This window comes from Paramisgurnus dabryanus, chromosome 11 (assembly GCF_030506205.2).
Source record: "Paramisgurnus dabryanus chromosome 11, PD_genome_1.1, whole genome shotgun sequence".
Classification (NCBI taxonomy): Eukaryota; Metazoa; Chordata; class Actinopteri; order Cypriniformes; family Cobitidae; genus Paramisgurnus; species Paramisgurnus dabryanus.
Window position 1 is genome coordinate 14,865,671 of NC_133347.1, and position 19,313 is coordinate 14,884,983.

A 19,313-nucleotide genomic window follows, 5' to 3' on the forward strand; every position below is an offset into this window, starting at 1 on the left:
CACACTTTGATGACATCACGTAGTGCAGACTTCAGGGACCCTTGATGCGAGTCCACGTGGTTGCACCGGAGGCGTTTTTTTGGGACAGACTTGAGCGTCAAGCTGGAAATAGGAAGAGAAGTTGCCCGTCAGTGTGAACTCCTCTCTTCCGTTGTCTGATTGGTCTGATTGCTCTTTCGCAAGGACTTATGGGTTGGTAAAGTGCGCAAAGCTTGCTCAGGTGTGTTTGATCAGGGTTGGAGCTAAACTATGCAGTGCTCCGGCCCGCCAGGGTAAGATTTGGGGAACCCTGGGCTAAATGATGTAATGTCCTGTATTGCTCAGAAATTAAAAAATGTGTATGTTAATAATATAAAAAGTTATCCACTTTTTAATGCTTCAGGTTTTTTATATTCCTTCGAGCAGTGGTGTATTTTTAGTGTAGACTTGTACTGTAATTAAATGCACAATTATATACAGCACATGACAAGTAAACAAACATGACTTGTTGTGTTTGCACCTAGCCAACAGATAGCAACATATCCTAAAAAAGCACAGAAAGTCATTGCTGCAGACTAACTGGTTGTGGTTATACATCAATGAAGAACTAGTCATACAATAATTTACCATTCAGACAGACATGAAAAGATATCTGTGAGAATATCGGTGTGGATCACGTTTGGGCTAAAATAGCTCACTAAAAATGTATTAAAACCTCCCAAAACAGGTCTGAGAAACTTTCCCCTATATGAACTTTTTGCAGACCTGATGTAATTCTTGGCTGGAGAATGTCTGGGGAGCCAGGAAAATCCCACACTAGGGCAGTTTATGATATATGACCCATTACCCTGGACTGCCTTTCAGTAATCATCCGTTTTCTGCATCCGCCCAACTCAGTACTGACTCTAATACGTAACTTCAAACACCAACACAAGAGCACCGGACCTGAGAAATACAGCCACGCTCATTCCTTGTAACGACCAAACTGCTTGAAGTCTGAGAGCTGACAGTGGGCTTAAAAAGCTTACAACTGTATATCAACCACGCAGACTGCAAGGTTCTTTATGGCCCCTTCCAACACGTTCAGCACTGGGTTCTTTATGGCTATAATGGTGCAATGTTGCCAGTTTTCAAGCTGGCGAGGTCTAATGTTAAAAAGATGACCACATTTTCTTTAGTGTACCATAGCCATCTGACTGCTACAAAATCCCACCAGCAACACATTCATTGAATTTCACTTTTTTAAGATTAATTTTGCACTAAATGCACTGATAACCACAATTTTATAGAGCCATTTAGAGGGTAAACTGTGCTGTAAATCAATCTGTGTCTTTGAAATTACATTTACATGGATAATTAGTAGTCAGAGTGAAATTTAAGATTATTCTAGTCTAATACTCGCCCATTGGCTGTATTGGTAGGGCCTTGTTCATGCAGACAGTATTCATGTCTTTATCTGATAAAGAGGTGCACAGAATCAATAAAGCAATGGAGCATGAAGACAGCAGGGCAAGGAAGGGGAGACATAAAGCTGGCCACACCGCAGTGGCTGAGACACGATCATTTGTCACGATAAATCTGTGTGTGTGCGTGAAAAGGGAGACGGAATCGGAGATAGGAGGCAAAAATAACACAGGGGATGACAGGTTGGACGTAAAAGAGGATGATCATTGAGGATTTACAGACAAAACTCATACTAAATTCTGTTTAATGCAACAAACTAGACAAACAAATGAAAACATCTGAAATAAGGTTTACACTATAACTCTGCTATCCATGTGGATAAAGCATTTTCCTGAAACTCAATATACATTACTTTGTGGCCATTTACTTTGCACTTAGTGGAGGATGTGGTGTATTCTGCATTATAAGTTCTCATTTAAAACATGACCTTTACAAATAAGAAAAACCTCAAGTATGAAATCTTTGTACTCATACACTGATCACTGATGTTAAAATGCACACATATATATTTTGTGACAAGCACTAAGTTTACATTGGTTCATGTAAATTTCGAGCCACAAGAGGGTGCTGATTATCCACCACTCTGCTGATAGAGACCTACTGGTGCATGATGGATAAGAAATATTTGGCTTCACGGTGCACCATCCCAGATCCAGGACACCAACTGATGATTTAGACTATTTCTTTAGACTCTGCATTGAGTGCTTGTTTTATGTTGAGTGCCTCGTCACATCAGGTCTGTTTTAACATGGTGAAAATGAACCTTTATAATGATAATGGGGTTTTAAATTGCTGTGGGATATTAGTTCTGCCGTCTGGTGCTTCACGTCATTGTAGGCAAATCTGCACCCATCTATTTGCAATCTTTATGGAAATGAGATTCCTAGAGCGTAGAAGTAATTATCTGTCTCACCAGTCACATATGTCTTGTTTTAGTCTGGTTAAACAGAGGACATTGGACTTTTTTCTTGTCTTGATGCTGTAATTTGCTTGTTTGTTTTTAAAACCATGGCAAACCAGGATGTCACTTAAATCTCTTAAAGGGACACTACGCTTTTTTTGAAAATTGGCTCCTTTTCCAGCTCTCCAGTTAAACATTTGATTTTTACAGTTTTGGAATCCATTCAGCCAATCTCCGGCTGGCGTTAACACTTTTAGCATAGCTTAGCATAGTCCATTGAATCTGATTAGACCACTAGCATCGCACTGAAAAAATGACCAAAGAGTTTTGATATTTTTCCTATTTAAAATTTGACTCTTCTGTGGTTACATCATGTACTAAGGCGATGGAAGATTAAAAGTTACCAGGGGAACTCTTTTCGGGCACTGTGTAATATCATTGTGCCTGCTGCAGTAACACAGTCTCACCCCATGTCGTCAATATTTGACGACACTTGACCATTCGTCATATGTTGACGTGAAGGGTATACCTTTCGCGTCATTTTTTGACGAACTGGGGACTTCAATACTATTACGTCCGTTGCATTCTCTTTCCTATTTTATTACCATTTGCGCGTCGGTTTAGGGTTAGATTACGCAAAATTAAACAGTGTACGCGAAATTAAACAGTTGTCACCTGGCGTTGGGGTTAGAGTTAGGTTTGGGTAGGGATGTCATTATGTAAATCTAACCCTAAACCGACGCGCAAATGGTAATAAAATAGGAAAGAGAATGCAACGGACGTAATAGTATTGAAGTCCCCAGTTCGTCAAAAAATGACGCGAAAGGTATACCCTTCACGTCAACATATGACGAATGGTCAAGTGTCGTCAAATATTGACGACATGGGGTGGCACCAAAGTCCTTGATAATTATGCCAGAATGAGAGTATAGTTCCTAGCCATACCGGCCTAGGAAATCACAACTTTTAATTTTCTGTATGTCTTTTTACACAAGATAACTACAGAAGAGTCAAGTTTTAAATAGGAAAAATATCGAAACTCTTTGGTCATTTTTGAGTGGAATGCTAATGGTCTAATCAGATTCAACGGACTATGCTAAGCTATGCTAAAAGTGGTACTGCCAGACAGGATGAATGGATTCCAAAACGGTAAAAATCAAATGTTTAACTCTAGGAGAGCTGGAAAATGAGCCTATTTTTTTTTTTTAAGTGGAGTGTCCCTTTAAAACTAAAAAGGTTCTAATATTTGTATTTCTAGTGGGAGCAAAATATTTTACATTGACATGCTAAGGATACCTAAAAGATACAGTAGCTGCTTCTTTGTGCTTTATCAAAAGGAATCTCCATGTGTAAATACCTCATATCCATTAAGCTGATGGTGGAACATGTGGTGCTTTAAGTGACAGATTATGAGTGAACTGTGTTATTGTCACAAATGGAAATTACATGATAAGGCTCATGAGTTTTAGGAGATGCACTGTTGCTTCACCTTTTGATTTATTTCTGTGGCATCAAGGTAATTTTATAGCCACACGAAAAATACTAATTGAATCTTGCTTGATAGAGCAAGTGCATTTGAGTTATCTCTGTAGGTTTAAACAGATATTCTGTGATTGTATCAGGGTGGGTTATTAAACAAAGGGTTTTTGACTCATCGAGATGTTTTACATCATGAATATTCCTGTACATCATGAATAATCAGTAAAGGCAGATAGAAAATATCTGACTCATTCCCAGGTCGAGCTCTAAACAAGGTATTTGTTTATTTATTTGAATAAACTTTTATGAAAGTAAATAAATGATATAGCTAATTTATTACACACAAAAATAAATAAATAATAGACTGCATGCATCTATTCACCATTAGAATGCAAACTTGCAAAAAGAAAACACACCACTGTATTACTACACAGAGAGGCATTTCCCAGACAATAGAGGTGGAAAACCACCCAAAAGTAAGCTATACTGAACTGTACTGGGCCGTACTATGCAATTGAAAAGCACCATAAAGGGTCCATCTGTTAAGTCCTCACACCTCTTTCTGTCGCTGTAATGGCTGGACTTATCAGTGGCTTAACCCTCTCCTATTACTGCCAATAGTGCCTTACATAAGAGAGAGAGAGAGAGAGAGATATTAAAAATGACTAAATCAGAGATGGCTGGGTGACCACAGATGTGGGATTATGCTGGGCGCTTATTTTGCACTCCTAATTCTTCACAATTTTGAGACAGGATTTCATACCCACAAAAAAGTGCCACAAAAAGCAGTCATCACAACAGACCAATATTATTTTTATACAGTATTACAGTGCATTCAAGCTTTTACTTTATTTATCATACTATGTGTGTTCCCTGGGATTTGAACCCACAACTTTAGTGATTTTAATGCTATGCTTTATCAATTGGGCTACAGACACACTTTAAAAAGTTATCTTGTGATATATGGCCTAGCATGAGACAAAAGCCCCTCAGATGGGCTATAGTAATATGATACAGTTTGCAAACACATTGGATATTACCTTGTATATAACATTTAAGCACATGGAGATTACGGTGCCATGATGTTAATGAACTTTGTATGTGTTAAAGCAATATTACTACATGCATATTTCATAAAACAATCAAGTCATGTCGAATCAGCAATTTTTTCGCTGCACAATTTAATATACTGTGGGAACAAACAGGTGTTTGTCTGTGCTGATGGTTTTTATTGCTATTACTTTTAGGAACCCCAGGGAGCTTTTAGCACCGTCCCAGCACAAATCATTTTTCTTCAAATAGTGACAAACAAGAAAGGAAAGCTGTAAAAGCAACAATCTATAATTCAGTCACATATAGCACCTGATCAAATGAACTGGGTTGGAGCCACAACGTATGAAGACATGAATAAAGCTGTTTTGGTAAAAATCTAAATGTCATGTTTCTGCCTTTATGGATAAGGCAGTGCTGAAGAATTCATTAAAATTCTTGGCAGCTGAAAGCTTGAAGTCTCTCTGTTCACAGCGTGAGATGTCTGTTTCCTACAGCCTTTTGGATGAAATTGAAAGTCTCTCTCTCTTTCTCATCTAAACTTAAGAAACCTATACCTCAGCAAAACCATTGTTACTTAAAAAAAACAAAATGTCAGTGTGTTAGATAAATAGATGATAAAAATAATGACTCATTTTTATTTAAAGGTATGATATGTTAAAGCTAAACGTGCGAATGCACACACATTTATTTAGTATTGCTTTCTGATTCTGTATTTTTTTTACAATGCGCTCCATAGTAAGCGAAGCTTTCACTAACAGTAACAGGTTGTTATACAGATGGTGTCGTTTCTTCCCATCATGCATTTCAACATGAGTCCAACCTCCCATCTCTACCATTTTGTTTGTTTTTTCTGAAATGGCTCGGTTGATGCCAAACACATAAATCTGTCTGGTAATTATTCCTAAAACAAGTTCTTATAATAATCTACATTTTAATCAGTCGGTCAAATCTTCACTGTAAAATATGTCCTATCATAGTATATAATTTTTATGCCGTTCCAGATCCATGTGTCCCTGTATCTTTGGCACAGACCAAATCTCCATCCTGTTTATGATACGTAATACTGCAGCAGGAGATTATGACGTAAGACTACTTTTAACAGCAGGTTGTTTATAGTGCACAGATCAGCTTCAGCATGAAATATGTCCGGTGTTTAATATATTGTCAGTGTACAGATGCACCCTGAGTCATGATCTGAAATACACCTGACCTGCGTCTGTTGTTTTAAACTGTGTTTAAAGTCATTAGCTGTCGGTTAGTCAGTTACTGGTCTGTTGTGTAAAAGATGGATGGGGTGTTAAAACGCAATCAGCCAATTACTTTACTAAGCATTTTAAACTGTCACGATCCTTGTCGCATACAAGGCTGAGGAAATACATGTAATGCAGTTAAGGGCCATTAAAAGCTAGATAAGCTACACGGGTCATTAAATCCAAGTCTGGTGGGAGTTTTTAAATCCTACTATTTTAAAACAATGCAAAAGCATGCTGGATTATGCGCTGTGTCTTGCCTGCAGAGAAACCAGTACCATTAAACCACAAATATACCTTTATATTCTTATTCTCAATCTCTTCCTTGTGAACACACGTTTAATCTCATTTAATGTAAGCTTTACAACTAAAGCGCAAGAGTTCAGTGATTAAAGAGAAGCAAGTCTTGGTGTTGACATATCGCTGGCAGATTGCACTGAAACATCTTGGCTGGTGCTTTTACAAGCTTCCTTTTGCTCTTGTGGGGGCTTGTTTAGAGGATAAGATAGCAGTTATTTTCAAAATGATTTACTCTGGTAGTATAGATAACATTTTATGGATTTAATAGTCAATTCACATGCCGTCTCAATGCTGAAAATACTGTTTTAGTTTCTAACACAATTTTCATTTTCGGGTGAGCTATTCCTATCCTACCCACCTAACCCACAGTAATCTCAAAGTTTTAAAATAACCTGCTCTCTCTCTCTCTCTCTCTCTCTCTCTCTCTCTCTCTCTCTCTCTCTCTCTCTCTCTCCCCATGTCACGTCATAATTTCCCCAGATAAAATGCCCCATGCGGCCGTGTTGTAAATCCAGGCCTTGCTGGATCATGCCCCATTAGGCTGGTGATAAATACCCCCTTTGTTGGCTTCCTGAAGCCTGCACGTCCAAATGAGCCTGTGAAAACAAAATATTATGTCGCGACTCGGGGCGGGACACTGAGTTCAAAGGCACTTACAGTTTTTCTGAATTGCTAAAACACTAAACCCCAATCTCTGAACCAAATTCATAGTGGCCTAAACCCATTTGTCAAATCATGCACTCTTTTTGCAAAATTCTAAACACAAACACACATTTCACACTGCAATGCACTTGTTTTATAAATGCTAAACACAGGCAGGCAAAAGTTGAACACAACTAAAACACCGTTATCATCGAGTAAACACAACAACTCAAAATTCTACACACTTTTATCTAATGGTATTTTTTACCAATTGTGTGGATTGGAAACAGTCTGAGAGGCAAATGAAGAGTATGAGGAAGAAAAGGACACCAGAGACAATGCAATTGGCAAAATTTGCAGTTGGATTGCTGACTTTTTACAAAATACAAGTGCTGCTTACAGTAATATTGAAAACTTACTATTACTTGCAGTACTTACAGTAAAGTATTCACTATATTCACTGAATTAAACTTGTGATTACAGTAATAGAGATTTTTAACAGTATTTGTCAAGTGTGTTGTTATGTACAATAAACATGTATTTTTCTGTAAGCAGATCTCCTGGATGTTGTGTTTTCCATTTTTTAAGGTAGTGTCTAATGGATGCTCTGTAGTGTTTTATATTATAGACTTATGTGTGTATGATTTGAAAGCTTAGTTTGATTTTGAGTACATGTGAAATGGTTTTAAAGGAATTGTTTGATTTTGCTAGAAGAGTTGGGGGTTCTGTGAAATTTGGTTAAATTTGGAATTTGTGTTTAAGGTTTAGAGAAAATGAGTGATGGTTTCAAAAAATGTGTTTTAGCAATTCAGAAAAACTGTAAGTGACAGACATTTGTTACAGTTCTGAGATGGCCTACGAAAGCATGTGCATTATTAGACATTCTTAAAGATTTGTTTAATCTTAGTTTATTTAAATGTTTTTAAATAAATACGAATTTTGCACGGCACGTGTGAGGTGTATTGCATCACACTGGTACACGAGCATTCACACGGATGCACCTCAGTCAAGGTCACAGTGACGCATGCAGTTTCTCAATTATTAAAGCATCTCTGTGGGACCGCCGTAGCTGCCTGGAGACAAAGGTTTGTGATGCAGAAGAGCAGAAGTTATACAAATAGCCAAATTCATATCATTGCTACGGTCTGGTACTCATCTATACAGTTTATATTATTATATGAAGTAAACTGTGTATTTAGATGCAAATTAGTAATAGTGTTTTTTCATGCTGTGATGGTTACATATCTGTGCCAGGAGGGATTTGACAGTTATGGGTGAATAAATTAGTGGTGTTGTAGATAATGATCTACAGTTCAGTGTTTATGGAAAAACTACTTGTATGTTAGGTGATGCTATTTACTTAGCAGCTGCGGATTCACTGTGTGTTTAAATGCCAAGCAGACAGGCTTCCCTGTTTTACAATAATCAGTTGTGTGATCTGACATGTGTGTGCCACCATGGTTCATTCATGGCACCAGCACATAATCCCGAGCAGCATACACACGCTCGCTCGGCGAATGAGTCAGAATCATATGATCTGCTGTTGCCATAGCAACAGATCCCAGCAGTGAGCCCTGGCGAGGTGAGTCACATGAGATGGGTGAAGAACACCATCAGAAAGAGCTGAAGCCTCGTGATTCACGGACACAAACACATACACGCTTCAGGGCAGAGGATGCTCCTGTGTGCCTAGGGCTACAGGCTTGAACGCAGGGAGGGAATAGGTACTTCAGACCTATTTTTAGCTGCATTTGTGCACGACTACATGCAGCACCCCAGTTTTTTAGATATATGTGAGTAGGAAGTTGATAATGTACAGTATCATCGTTGTGCTGTTACACAAGTTTATCTTTAGATATTTCTTAAGAAATATGGCTTTGACCTTCAATCAAGATCAAGAAAAAAAACTTTAAAACAATATTAAAATTACATTTTCTCCACAAATATTATTTGCCCAGATTTTTTCTTATCTTTATAATTTTTTGCCAAATCAGCTGAAAAAATACAGTATTGTTCAAAAGACTTAGGCCATCACCACCATCAGACTTGTTTTAGAAGTTTTAATGTCCATCCATATTTATTTTTCAATCTATTTTATTAAGATATAAACAGAAAAAAACTGAAAATATGTAGAAAGAAAAATTCTTTTCAGGACTAAATGTCTTCTTTAGGCATCGTCGGTGTTTAGTGTGACCTTGGCACTAAACACATCTTGAGCGTTTTTGAGCAGAATTAAGTAAAAAGACAAATTTCTTTCAAATTAGAAATTAGGATTTAATTTGATTTAGGTTTAAAGGAACAGTGTGTAGGATTGTGGCCAAAACTGGTACTGCAATCACACAACTGGTGGCCAATACACAAAATGACAACATAAACATCAGTTGAGGGCTGCAACTCCACTTTTTAAATGACAATATCCTGGCTGGACCACTGTTGTCATTGATATAAGTATTTGAAATTAAAATAATTTCTTAATGTCTAGTGACATATCAGGGCCATTTTATGATTAATTGATATACATTTCTTACATACTGTTTCTTTAAGAGATCCTGCAGTTTCCTGCTATTGCTCAAAAGTGGAATGGGAGTTTAAACTTTACACATCAGTTTACATTTTTATACAGTTTTTAATATACAGATTTGCTGTATATTTTCTGGATGTATTTTATTAAAGAGACTGAGAAACAATTATATATGATCACTATAACATTGCAAAAACAACAAATAATTGTGGCATGGTACGTGGCCTAAGACTTTTGCACAGTAATGTATGTTAAAAGTATTTTAATGCAAAAAACATAATACCACAAGTTTGAATAATGCAAACAATTCATTTTAATTCATACACACTACAAAACTTACGAAACGCATTTGTAAGTCGCTTTGGATAAAACTGAACAAATTTTTTTCAGATAGCATACGACTCCAGGTCGTACGACTGCAGATCCGACACGGAGTCGTCTGCTGTCTGCACACTACATTATTCATGTCACTATATTCAATTTTATAACTGTAATAGTTTGCACACAATGAGAATAGGTTCAGGAAGTTTTCCTCATTATCTTATTTTAATAACAAAGAGGCAAAAGGTTATTTTTAATGTTTAACGTTATATATCATCACGGGCATCCAGTCGCTTCCAAACACAAGCTTGCCCTTAAAAATGACACACTTTTGTATTTGGCATCCACATAACTGGGCCACATCTGTTGATGTGAGCCAAGCGCACGCACTTGCACACATACACAAACAAACACATATCCGGCCTATTTGTTACCTGTTTGTTGTTCCAGGGTGCGGACAGTAGCTGCAGATGAACACTTTGTCTGAGCACTCATCCTTTTCCCGGGAGACAAAACATGCAGGGTTTACTCTGTAAACACAGAAATTTGAATCTTTATTAGTGTGAATCTCTCATTACTGCAGTAGTTTACCAAATAAGATAATGCTTTTACATGCAAAAAATCCAAAGCAATTTATAGTGCATTCAATCCATCTAAAGCAAAATATGGGGTGAATTATGAGCAAATACCTTTCAAATATTCTCACAACTATTCACTACATATTTTCTTGTACAGTATAGCTAAATGTGTACAAGTATAGTTTTAAAACTGACATTATGCCGCTCAGTCTTTAGAATGATTAATTGGAAGAACTTTTCTCATTGCTTTGTATAGGGCCACTGAAGTTTCTGAGACCACAGACAAATGTTTCCCTGCATGTAAAACACTTCTTCATCTATTCATTGAAGCCATGCAATATATATCTTATCTTGACAGGACTATGGGCTTGTGAATAATAATACGGTTTTAAAAAACACCTGCTGACAGACATTAATCAGTGATATCCATCTCAATCTACACTGGAAAATTTAAAAGAAACGCAACTGCGCCATCCCTAGAACCAAGGACAGTATAAATCCCATATGTCAAGAAGAAGAATGAGCTGGATTGGATCCGGCCACTCTATAAGTGTGAAGAAATTGCCCTCCTGATAGCAGACGCTGTGTCTTGGAAAGTAAAAAGATCAATAGACTTACATAGCCCCAGATTTTAGACAGTGCCGTCTCACTTCTTGATAGGTGGATACTGGAATGCATTGATTTGCAATATGGGAAACAACGTAATCAGGCATAAACAAGACATAATTTTATAGTCCCATGGAAGTCTAGACAGCATGTGGTAAATTTCAAACACAGAGGAACATTTTATTGTTAACTGGTTGTTCTTTTATATCGTATGAGATTTGATAGAGTTTTTAGCTGTGTTTTATTTAAATACCAACTTAGTCTCAGATGTTTTTTAATAAAATAGCTTAGGAGACGATTGTTTAAATACATTAAGAATATGCAGCTGTAAAATCATGTAAAGCTAAATAATCTAGATTTGGAAACATCTCTTTGAGAAATAAATGAGATATTAAACAGATCATTCCTGATTTTTCTTATGGGAAAGCATTGCATCTGTGCAATAACAAAGGATATTTCATCAGAATTTTGATGGGATGCGCAAGTTACGCATCTGTTGACGTAAGAGCGTGTTCGTGACTCACTCGCACACCTATAGTAATTTGCTTTCTACCAATCGTGTAACGAGAAGTAAGTTGCGCTTTTACCGCTGGAGGACAAATCAAAGAGTGGGTTGGTTTGAAGTCTCTCAGCGGACAACGCCCACCGATGTGTCTGAGTGACCCCAAAGTTGCTATTTTGGGCTGATACAGAAAACACAATAGCGCGCCGTGGGCTTTACGTCAGGCAGCAAGCTCTCTCTCTGCGCATTTCTGCACAGGTTCAGCAGTCGTGAGCGCGGAGACGACACATCAACTGTCTCAACGAGAAAACATTCAACGAGAGATTGTACATTTATGCTGCGAGACATATATGAGCACATTTGATCTTATTATTGGACGCCAACTAAGGTAAGTGGTCATACGCTTTTTGTAACATCATCTTGTAAAGAAGTAAGACAGCGTTTCGCTTCTAAATCTGGATAGCATACTGATTTGTGAACGTATTTTAGTTTTTTAAGGAAATGATGTCTACTGTGCGTATTACATTTGGTTTGTTTTCATTTATCATTTCATTTTGTAATAAAATATGCAAGCATTTTTTTATCGATTGTTGCGTTGTCAACTTATTTCGTATTCCGATCATGTATAGAGGGTTTTATCATCCTGCACGCGGCTCTTGTCAGTACCCGACGACATTTATTTCAGATAAATTGTGGTTTTACTGGTTGTGTCGTTTCATTTGATGCGCGTCAGTGTTTGTATAACGGTGACACAAATATTTGACCTTGAAGATGCTGCACGACGCGTACTACCCTTTATATACTTGAGAACAATTACGCTCCGTGGAGTCCACGTGTTTTTGTTTTCAAACTACAACCTAACATGAGCATCATGCTCATGTCGATCAGTGTTAAAATCTAAGTAAAGAGGATCAGTTGAAGGATACTCTTCTTCAAGACTGCAGTAAAACGCATCCTCAGGTGATGCTGATGCTTGAGCCGGGCAGAGTTACTCCAGACAGAAATTTGATGGATTATTTATTTACATTAGGTCGCTTTCATTATGTGAAAAGTGAAAAAAACTATATTTGAAAGATATATGCATTGGAAAGAGTATGTAAAAAGTATGACACATTAATTTTGCATGCTGGTCCTTACAACCATGGCCCTTTGTGTCTGCCATTAGTTGTATCTGACTTCCTTTCTTGCTGTATCTCTTTGGCTTTGTAGTACCATTGTATCTTTTTAAAGCTGTCAGAGAAATGGTCAAAGAGAAAAAATACCTGTCTATCACTGGGAAGTACCCTTTCAAAAGTACACATCTGCACCTGAAGAGGTCATTTTAATACATTTTGGCACCAAACAGTTAGCCTGGTATAACCAGACTCTCGTACATTCATTTCATTTGTACAGAGAGTCTGGCCACGCTCCATAGCAAAGCGTTACTTCCGTTAAGGGGGGTCCATTGTTGAAGTTTAAAACTATTGGATCTGCCCAGAGTCACTCAGGATCTGCCAAAGCCAATCGCTAACATGTGGTCGTGACGTATATCATGCACCGAAACCGGACGGAAACAACAAGTCAGAATAATCAGACAAACAAAAGTTAGCAAACCTGGTTCTTGCTCCGGCTTTAACTTCTGTATATTCAGCAGTTTTGCAACAACGGACCGAATAGCTTTCCTCACGTCTTTCTCCGCTGCCATTACTGAACTACAACTCAAACTGACGCACGACCTCAACGTCATCTTTCTTAGCCACCCCCATCTGTTCGCTGATTGGTCCTGCAGATTTTTGCAGGAGAAAACGAAACCCTATAGAGAAATCATACGCCCTGTCCCAAATGGCACACTCCGGACTTGTGGTCCTCCTCAGAGTCCACACTTTGATGACATCACGTAGTCCAGACTTTAGGGACCCTTGATGCGAGTCCACGTGGGTGCACCGGAGTCGTATTTTGGGACAGACTTGAGCATCACACCGGAAATAGGTAGAGAAGTTGCCCGTCAGTGTGAACTCCTCCCTTCCGTCGTCTGATTGGTCTGATTGCCCTTTCGCAAGGACTTCTGGGTTGGCAAAGTGTGCGAAGCCTGCTGCAGTGCGGGCTTCGCTGAAGGGGGCAAAGGAGATGCTGATGAGCACACTTCATAGCGTAAAAATGACAGATGGGACACCCTACGGACTCATAGACTAAGCGAGAACGCGCAATTTAAGGCCACGAGACCGAAAGTCCCCATGAAGTGCGCCATTTGGGACAGGGCCCCAGACGTACTGCTGAAGCGAAATGAAAAATAAGCGGAAGCACGTAGGAGGGCGGAGCCAGGCTACCAAACAGTGCCTACCACAAAAGATCATTTTGGTACCAAATGTATACACACATGGTACATGGTCAAATTATACATATTAGGACCTTTTTAAAGGGTACAGCCACAATGACAGATTGGGACAGTCTTTGGAACCATTTCTTTTTGACAGTTATACAACAATCAAAATATGTTCTTTAAGAGGTTAAAAATGTCTTTTGAAGTGAAACAATGGATTTGTGAAAATTTTCAAACTTTTAAGACAATAAACATTGGATTTATGGTAGCAGGTGTATGTGTGTTCACGAAAGGGTCAAGTTTTTGAGACTTTTTGCAAGCGTTTGTAAAGCTAATTTTTTACAAGTTTAATTTTCGTTAACTTCAGCAGTATATACTATGGCTGACAGCGGGAACATACAAATAAAGTGTATATAAAAGATGGACATTGGAGATAGACAGGTCACAGGACTGTGGTTCATCTGCCGTCACAACATTTAGCTTTCATCTTTGTATCATCACAGTTTTCTGAACATAAAGTGGAGATACGAAATTGGTTTTGATCCACTCCTTGTGTTTCCATGAAATGGGTTTTGATCCACTCCTTGTGTATCCTGGATTTAACTAAATGTGATTCACTGAAAGATGTGTCTCACCAAACCAGATCTCTTCTCTGCATTAAGCACTAGAGAGATGAGTTGTCACTCACTGATATAGAGAGCATGCAGGATCACAAGAAGCAGAGATGTGAGAATTTTATCAGGCTCCATTGCCTAGCAACCCAGTCAGATAAAATACTTGCATTTCCTATTATAATGTGTCACTGGACCAACAGGATATTCAGTTCTGTGGACCATTATTGCTAAGAAAAAAACCCTGCTGTGCTCCAATCACCACATTTTATATTCTTGAGGAAAATGTATTTATCAACTGGCAGTGGTGTGGTTATAGGGTGTGTTTTTAATCCTGGCTGCTTAGAATTCCTCAGCATCAGCTGACCATGCATGCTTTTATTTTTTATTTTTTGCATTATTAGTGATCAGCATCCATGTGGTTAATGCATAGCAGTCAGATCCAGTTTTCTCTTCACTGAAATATAATCCCTTCCATAATAATAATGATGTAAAAGTGACTGGCCTGCAGCCCGGACAGGATGCACTTCAACACAACATTTCACGTTGGGTACAAAAGTTCAGTGGTCTGTCGTAACGACTTCATTGACCATGTCACAAAATCAATGCACATGCTAACAATTTGTTGATTTTATGAACAGGCCAAATCTGCAAAAAGTGCCTGAATTTGTTCTTCCCATATGATCCCCCAAGCAGATTTGAGCCATTCAGTGAATGTAGGTTGTCATGGGCTCTGGGTGGGCATTGCCTAGCAACACAGCATCACCGTTTTGTGTCCTCTTGTATTCGAGATAAGCTGTATAGATTTTTAATGCCTCAGGCTGCTTCTCATCACCAAAGATAAACAGAGGTGAGAATAGCAAAGCTGTGTCATTGTCCGTACAATCTCCAATCATTCAGGAGATACAAATCTCAGATCTTTCTGCGAGAGTTTACCAACAGAACGCCCATAACTTTGTTTGGTGTTTTAAACAGGATGATGTTATATGCACTCCAAAAGCAGTTAGGTTAAATTAACCCAGAACATTTTTATTTTTGACCCAACACTGGGTTGAAAATAACCCAGAATTTTTTACATTGTGTATATTGTTATGTATATGTGTCCTGAATTAGAATGATGATAGGTGTCGGTTATGGCTCTAAAAGTAATATTTTATTTTTTCCACAGGAGCACAAATCTTCCTTCTGCACACCTGTTTTTCTCAATCTAAAGGGGTAGCTGTCGCGTCCTCTGTGCCCTGATATTCTTTCACACCTTTAATCGTCAGGACCACCGTGACACAGCACAACCATGCCTAAGAGCAGTAAAGTGCTTTTAACAGTAAAGCATGAGCACATTAATGAACCTGTCACAGAATCTGTGGCCGACCTTCTGGCGCTGGAGGCTCCCATTGACTACAAGAGCAGCCAGATGAGCATGAACATGGCGGGAGGGGGGGCTCAGCCCATTGGCAAACAAGACGCCTCACCCGACCTGGAAGATGGTCGTCCTGCCTGGAACAGTAAGCTGCAGTACATCCTGGCCCAGGTGGGCTTTTCGGTGGGCCTGGGCAATGTTTGGCGTTTCCCTTACCTTTGCCAGAAGAATGGAGGAGGTGAGCATCTAAGTATTCTGGTTTATTTGGGAGGACTGAATTGTAGGTCTTTGGTCTTTTTGAATCAAGTTCATGTAGCCAGATGATCTGGGCTGTTTACTTTATCGTAGTTTAACCGCAAATTATTTGAGTAGTGAGGCTAACGTGTTTTTTTTATTAATTTTTTTAGTGGTGGTGCTTTACTCACTGTGCTGACATTGTGATGATTTGTGGTGCTTGAGAGTTTTGCAGTGCACATATACTTAACTTCATCGTCTCTTGTGTTCAGTAGCGATGTGAGTTTGTACCTATTTCAAAGTAGATTACACTGTTAATTTACACTGTTCTATTATTTTGGGTCAGCTGAGTATCTTGTGCTCTATAGTCCCTCTAAATTTATTGAGCTGACCATATTATTGAGTGTTTTATAGGGCAGTTAGTGCCTAGGCCGTTTAAAACAGTAAAACCAAGGCCAGCATGGTGTTGATTTGTGATTTTACATTTCCTAATAATTTTCCTGCTGCCATGGCTGCCATTTTCACTTGCTCTGGTGACCAGAAACACTGATCAGATTGGATGTCTTCTACATTTGGAAATTTGTGGAGGAACAAAAGTAGAAATTGGAGACCAGATCACGTCCGAGATCAAAAGCTTTACTATCACAATAGGCTTTATGCCCAGCTGCACTACTTCCTGAACTTCAGCCAGCTCCTTGTTTTCTGTCTGCCATTATTGGACAAACTGATTAATCCAGGTGTGCCTGACCTCAGTAGTGACAAACAAACTGATTAATCCAGGTGTACCTGACATCAGTAGACAAAAACAACAATAATCAGACACACCTGGATTAATCAGTTTGCCAATAATGGCAGACAGGAAACAATGAGTTGGCTGAGAATAAACAGAGAATAAAAAAAGAAATTTTTGTGATTTCTACTGTTTTTTTTACATAAAATCATACTGCATAATGTAAAGAACATTTTGTGAAAATATAATCTTAACACTTTCCTCGCCATTGACAAGAATTTCTGTCAATCCGCAATACCGCTATTATCTTCGGCAACTTATAAAACACGGAAGTATCGCCCTAGGGCAAACAGATTTTTGTCCGTGTATGTTTTGAGGATCGCTCTGAATTTGATCCCTATCAAAGTCCTTTACAAAAATGGAATTATTTCAGCTTTTTTCCTCCAAAAATAAACCTGTTTTTGAAGAAACCTACCCATATTTGAGAGGTGATAAAAAGAGAACTAATGAAGGTAGGATGAAACATTTTTTTATTTGAAAGCGAAGGGTCTGTTCTTTTATTTGATATATTGTATGTTTATATATTTAAAGAAGAGCATTTTCTGGGAGTCATTAAACCTTTGTGAAAATCATGAAAAATGCTGGTGGGGGAAGAGTTAATATCTTAAATATAATATCTCATCCTCATGTTGTTAGAAAACCTGTATAAATTTCTTTGTTTTGATGAACATGAAGGAAGATATTTTAAGGAATGTTTTGTAACTAAACCGATCATGAGCCCCATTCACTTCCATAGTTGGAAAATGAATACTATGGAAGTGAATGGGGCTCATGATCGGTTTGGTCATATATATCAATGGGGCTCATGATCGGTTTGGTCATATATATCTTCTTTCGTGTTTATCAGAAAAAAGAAATACTTAGAGGTTTGTTTTAACATGAGAGTGAGAAAATGATAACAGAATATTCATTTTATGGTGAACTATCCCTTTAATTCCTAATAAATTGTCAAATGATCTGAATAATTCAGATTTATTATAAATAAAATATCAATAAACCATAAAGGAAGAACTGTGTGTATCTTATATTGAGAGTTGTTATCTGAAAGCGAAACCTGACACCTTAATAGGACCGGCATATCATGTCCTTGCTTGTTTAGCATTTATGAATGTTTCTCAAGGGGCCTTGTTTTCTTTATGCCCCCCCACAATCTCCATTTACCTCTTTCATCTCTCTGTCCATTTCTTCCTATTCCCCCGGTTTGATCTCTGCTGCAAAATACCTGCTATTTTCTTTTCATTAGTCACATACCCAAAAAAATAGTCTAAAAGCCTCCCAAACATCGAACACAAATTCAATTCTGCATTCAAAATAATAACAAGGAGTTCACTGTCATAACCTGGATCTGTGCTCTGTTCATCTCGGGCTCTGATTACACTTATAACCTCTCAGGAGGATGGGTTTGCGGTCACCCATCTGCACTGTGAGCTTACAGATGCGGTTATTTTCGGAATGTTCTATGACTTTGAAAGGAGGATGGCTTATAGGAATATGAGGGTGTAGCTGGTGTGCACAGACTAAACTCTTCGTCACCATGGAGCTAGCTTGACGTCAAGGCTTAGCATCATGACTTGCGGTTTTATTGTGATGTGCAAGGCCTTTGTCTGTTTATTCATGCTAACTGAGTCTCACTGAATAGCCAATAGCTGGGTATTGGACAATAAGGAAATGCGCAACAAAGCATGAAAATGATTTTATGGTTTTATAGCACATTACATTTTAATTGTTTATTAAAAAGTATATAATAGTTAATTCTGTTTGAACAAACACAGGATATATTTTCAAAATAATTGTATTAAATAAAATTAATAGAAAAGAACATACACAAAAACTAATTTTACTCTGTTATTATTAGGATAAAAAACAATAACCTGTGATCCAAGCATTGTTACAAATGGAAATCATCAGTCAAGTCAACTGGACTACTTTTGTAATATTTTGACCTGAATTCATCTTCTGTTTAATTTTAACTTTCCGCGTGGTTGATGTCGGTTCTGTCCTAATAATTGAAAATCATCTCTCCTACTTAAATTAAAGGATTGAATTGAAAATTAAGAAAATTAATTAAGTTAATGAACAAATAGAGGTATTGTTTTTTACTACTATATTTAAATATTGTGGTATGACTCATTTATTACAGTGTTTCTGCAAAATGCCATATGATGATATGTCTCACAATATTATGCTTCATGGAGTAAGGTCAATCTGTGGTCTTAAAAGTCAGCTAGCATCCTATAACATTTATTTCCACACTGCAACACTGGTTTTAATGTGCCATTAACAGAAAGTTAGTTTTATACACCGTAATTGTTGCATTTAAATAGCATCACACTTTTGACACTGAACTTGTGACATTTAATAAAATCATCATGTTTTCCTGAGTTTTTATTTGTATTAAGACATTTACTAAATCTTAGTATACACTA

At 37.8% G+C, this 19,313-nt stretch overlaps 1 protein-coding gene across 1 annotated transcript in view; it reads left to right on the plus strand.

Moving 5' to 3' along the window:
- Positions 1–11,656: 11,656 nt before the first annotated feature.
- Positions 11,657–19,313, plus strand: part of slc6a17 (solute carrier family 6 member 17) — a 32,955-nt gene continuing 25,298 nt past the window's right edge. The window contains exons 1-2 of the mRNA XM_065247000.1: positions 11,657–11,984; positions 15,675–16,101. Coding sequence (XP_065103072.1) covers positions 15,798–16,101 — 304 coding nt within the window. The 5' untranslated portion in view covers positions 11,657–11,984; positions 15,675–15,797. The remainder of the gene's footprint in view (positions 11,985–15,674; positions 16,102–19,313) is intronic.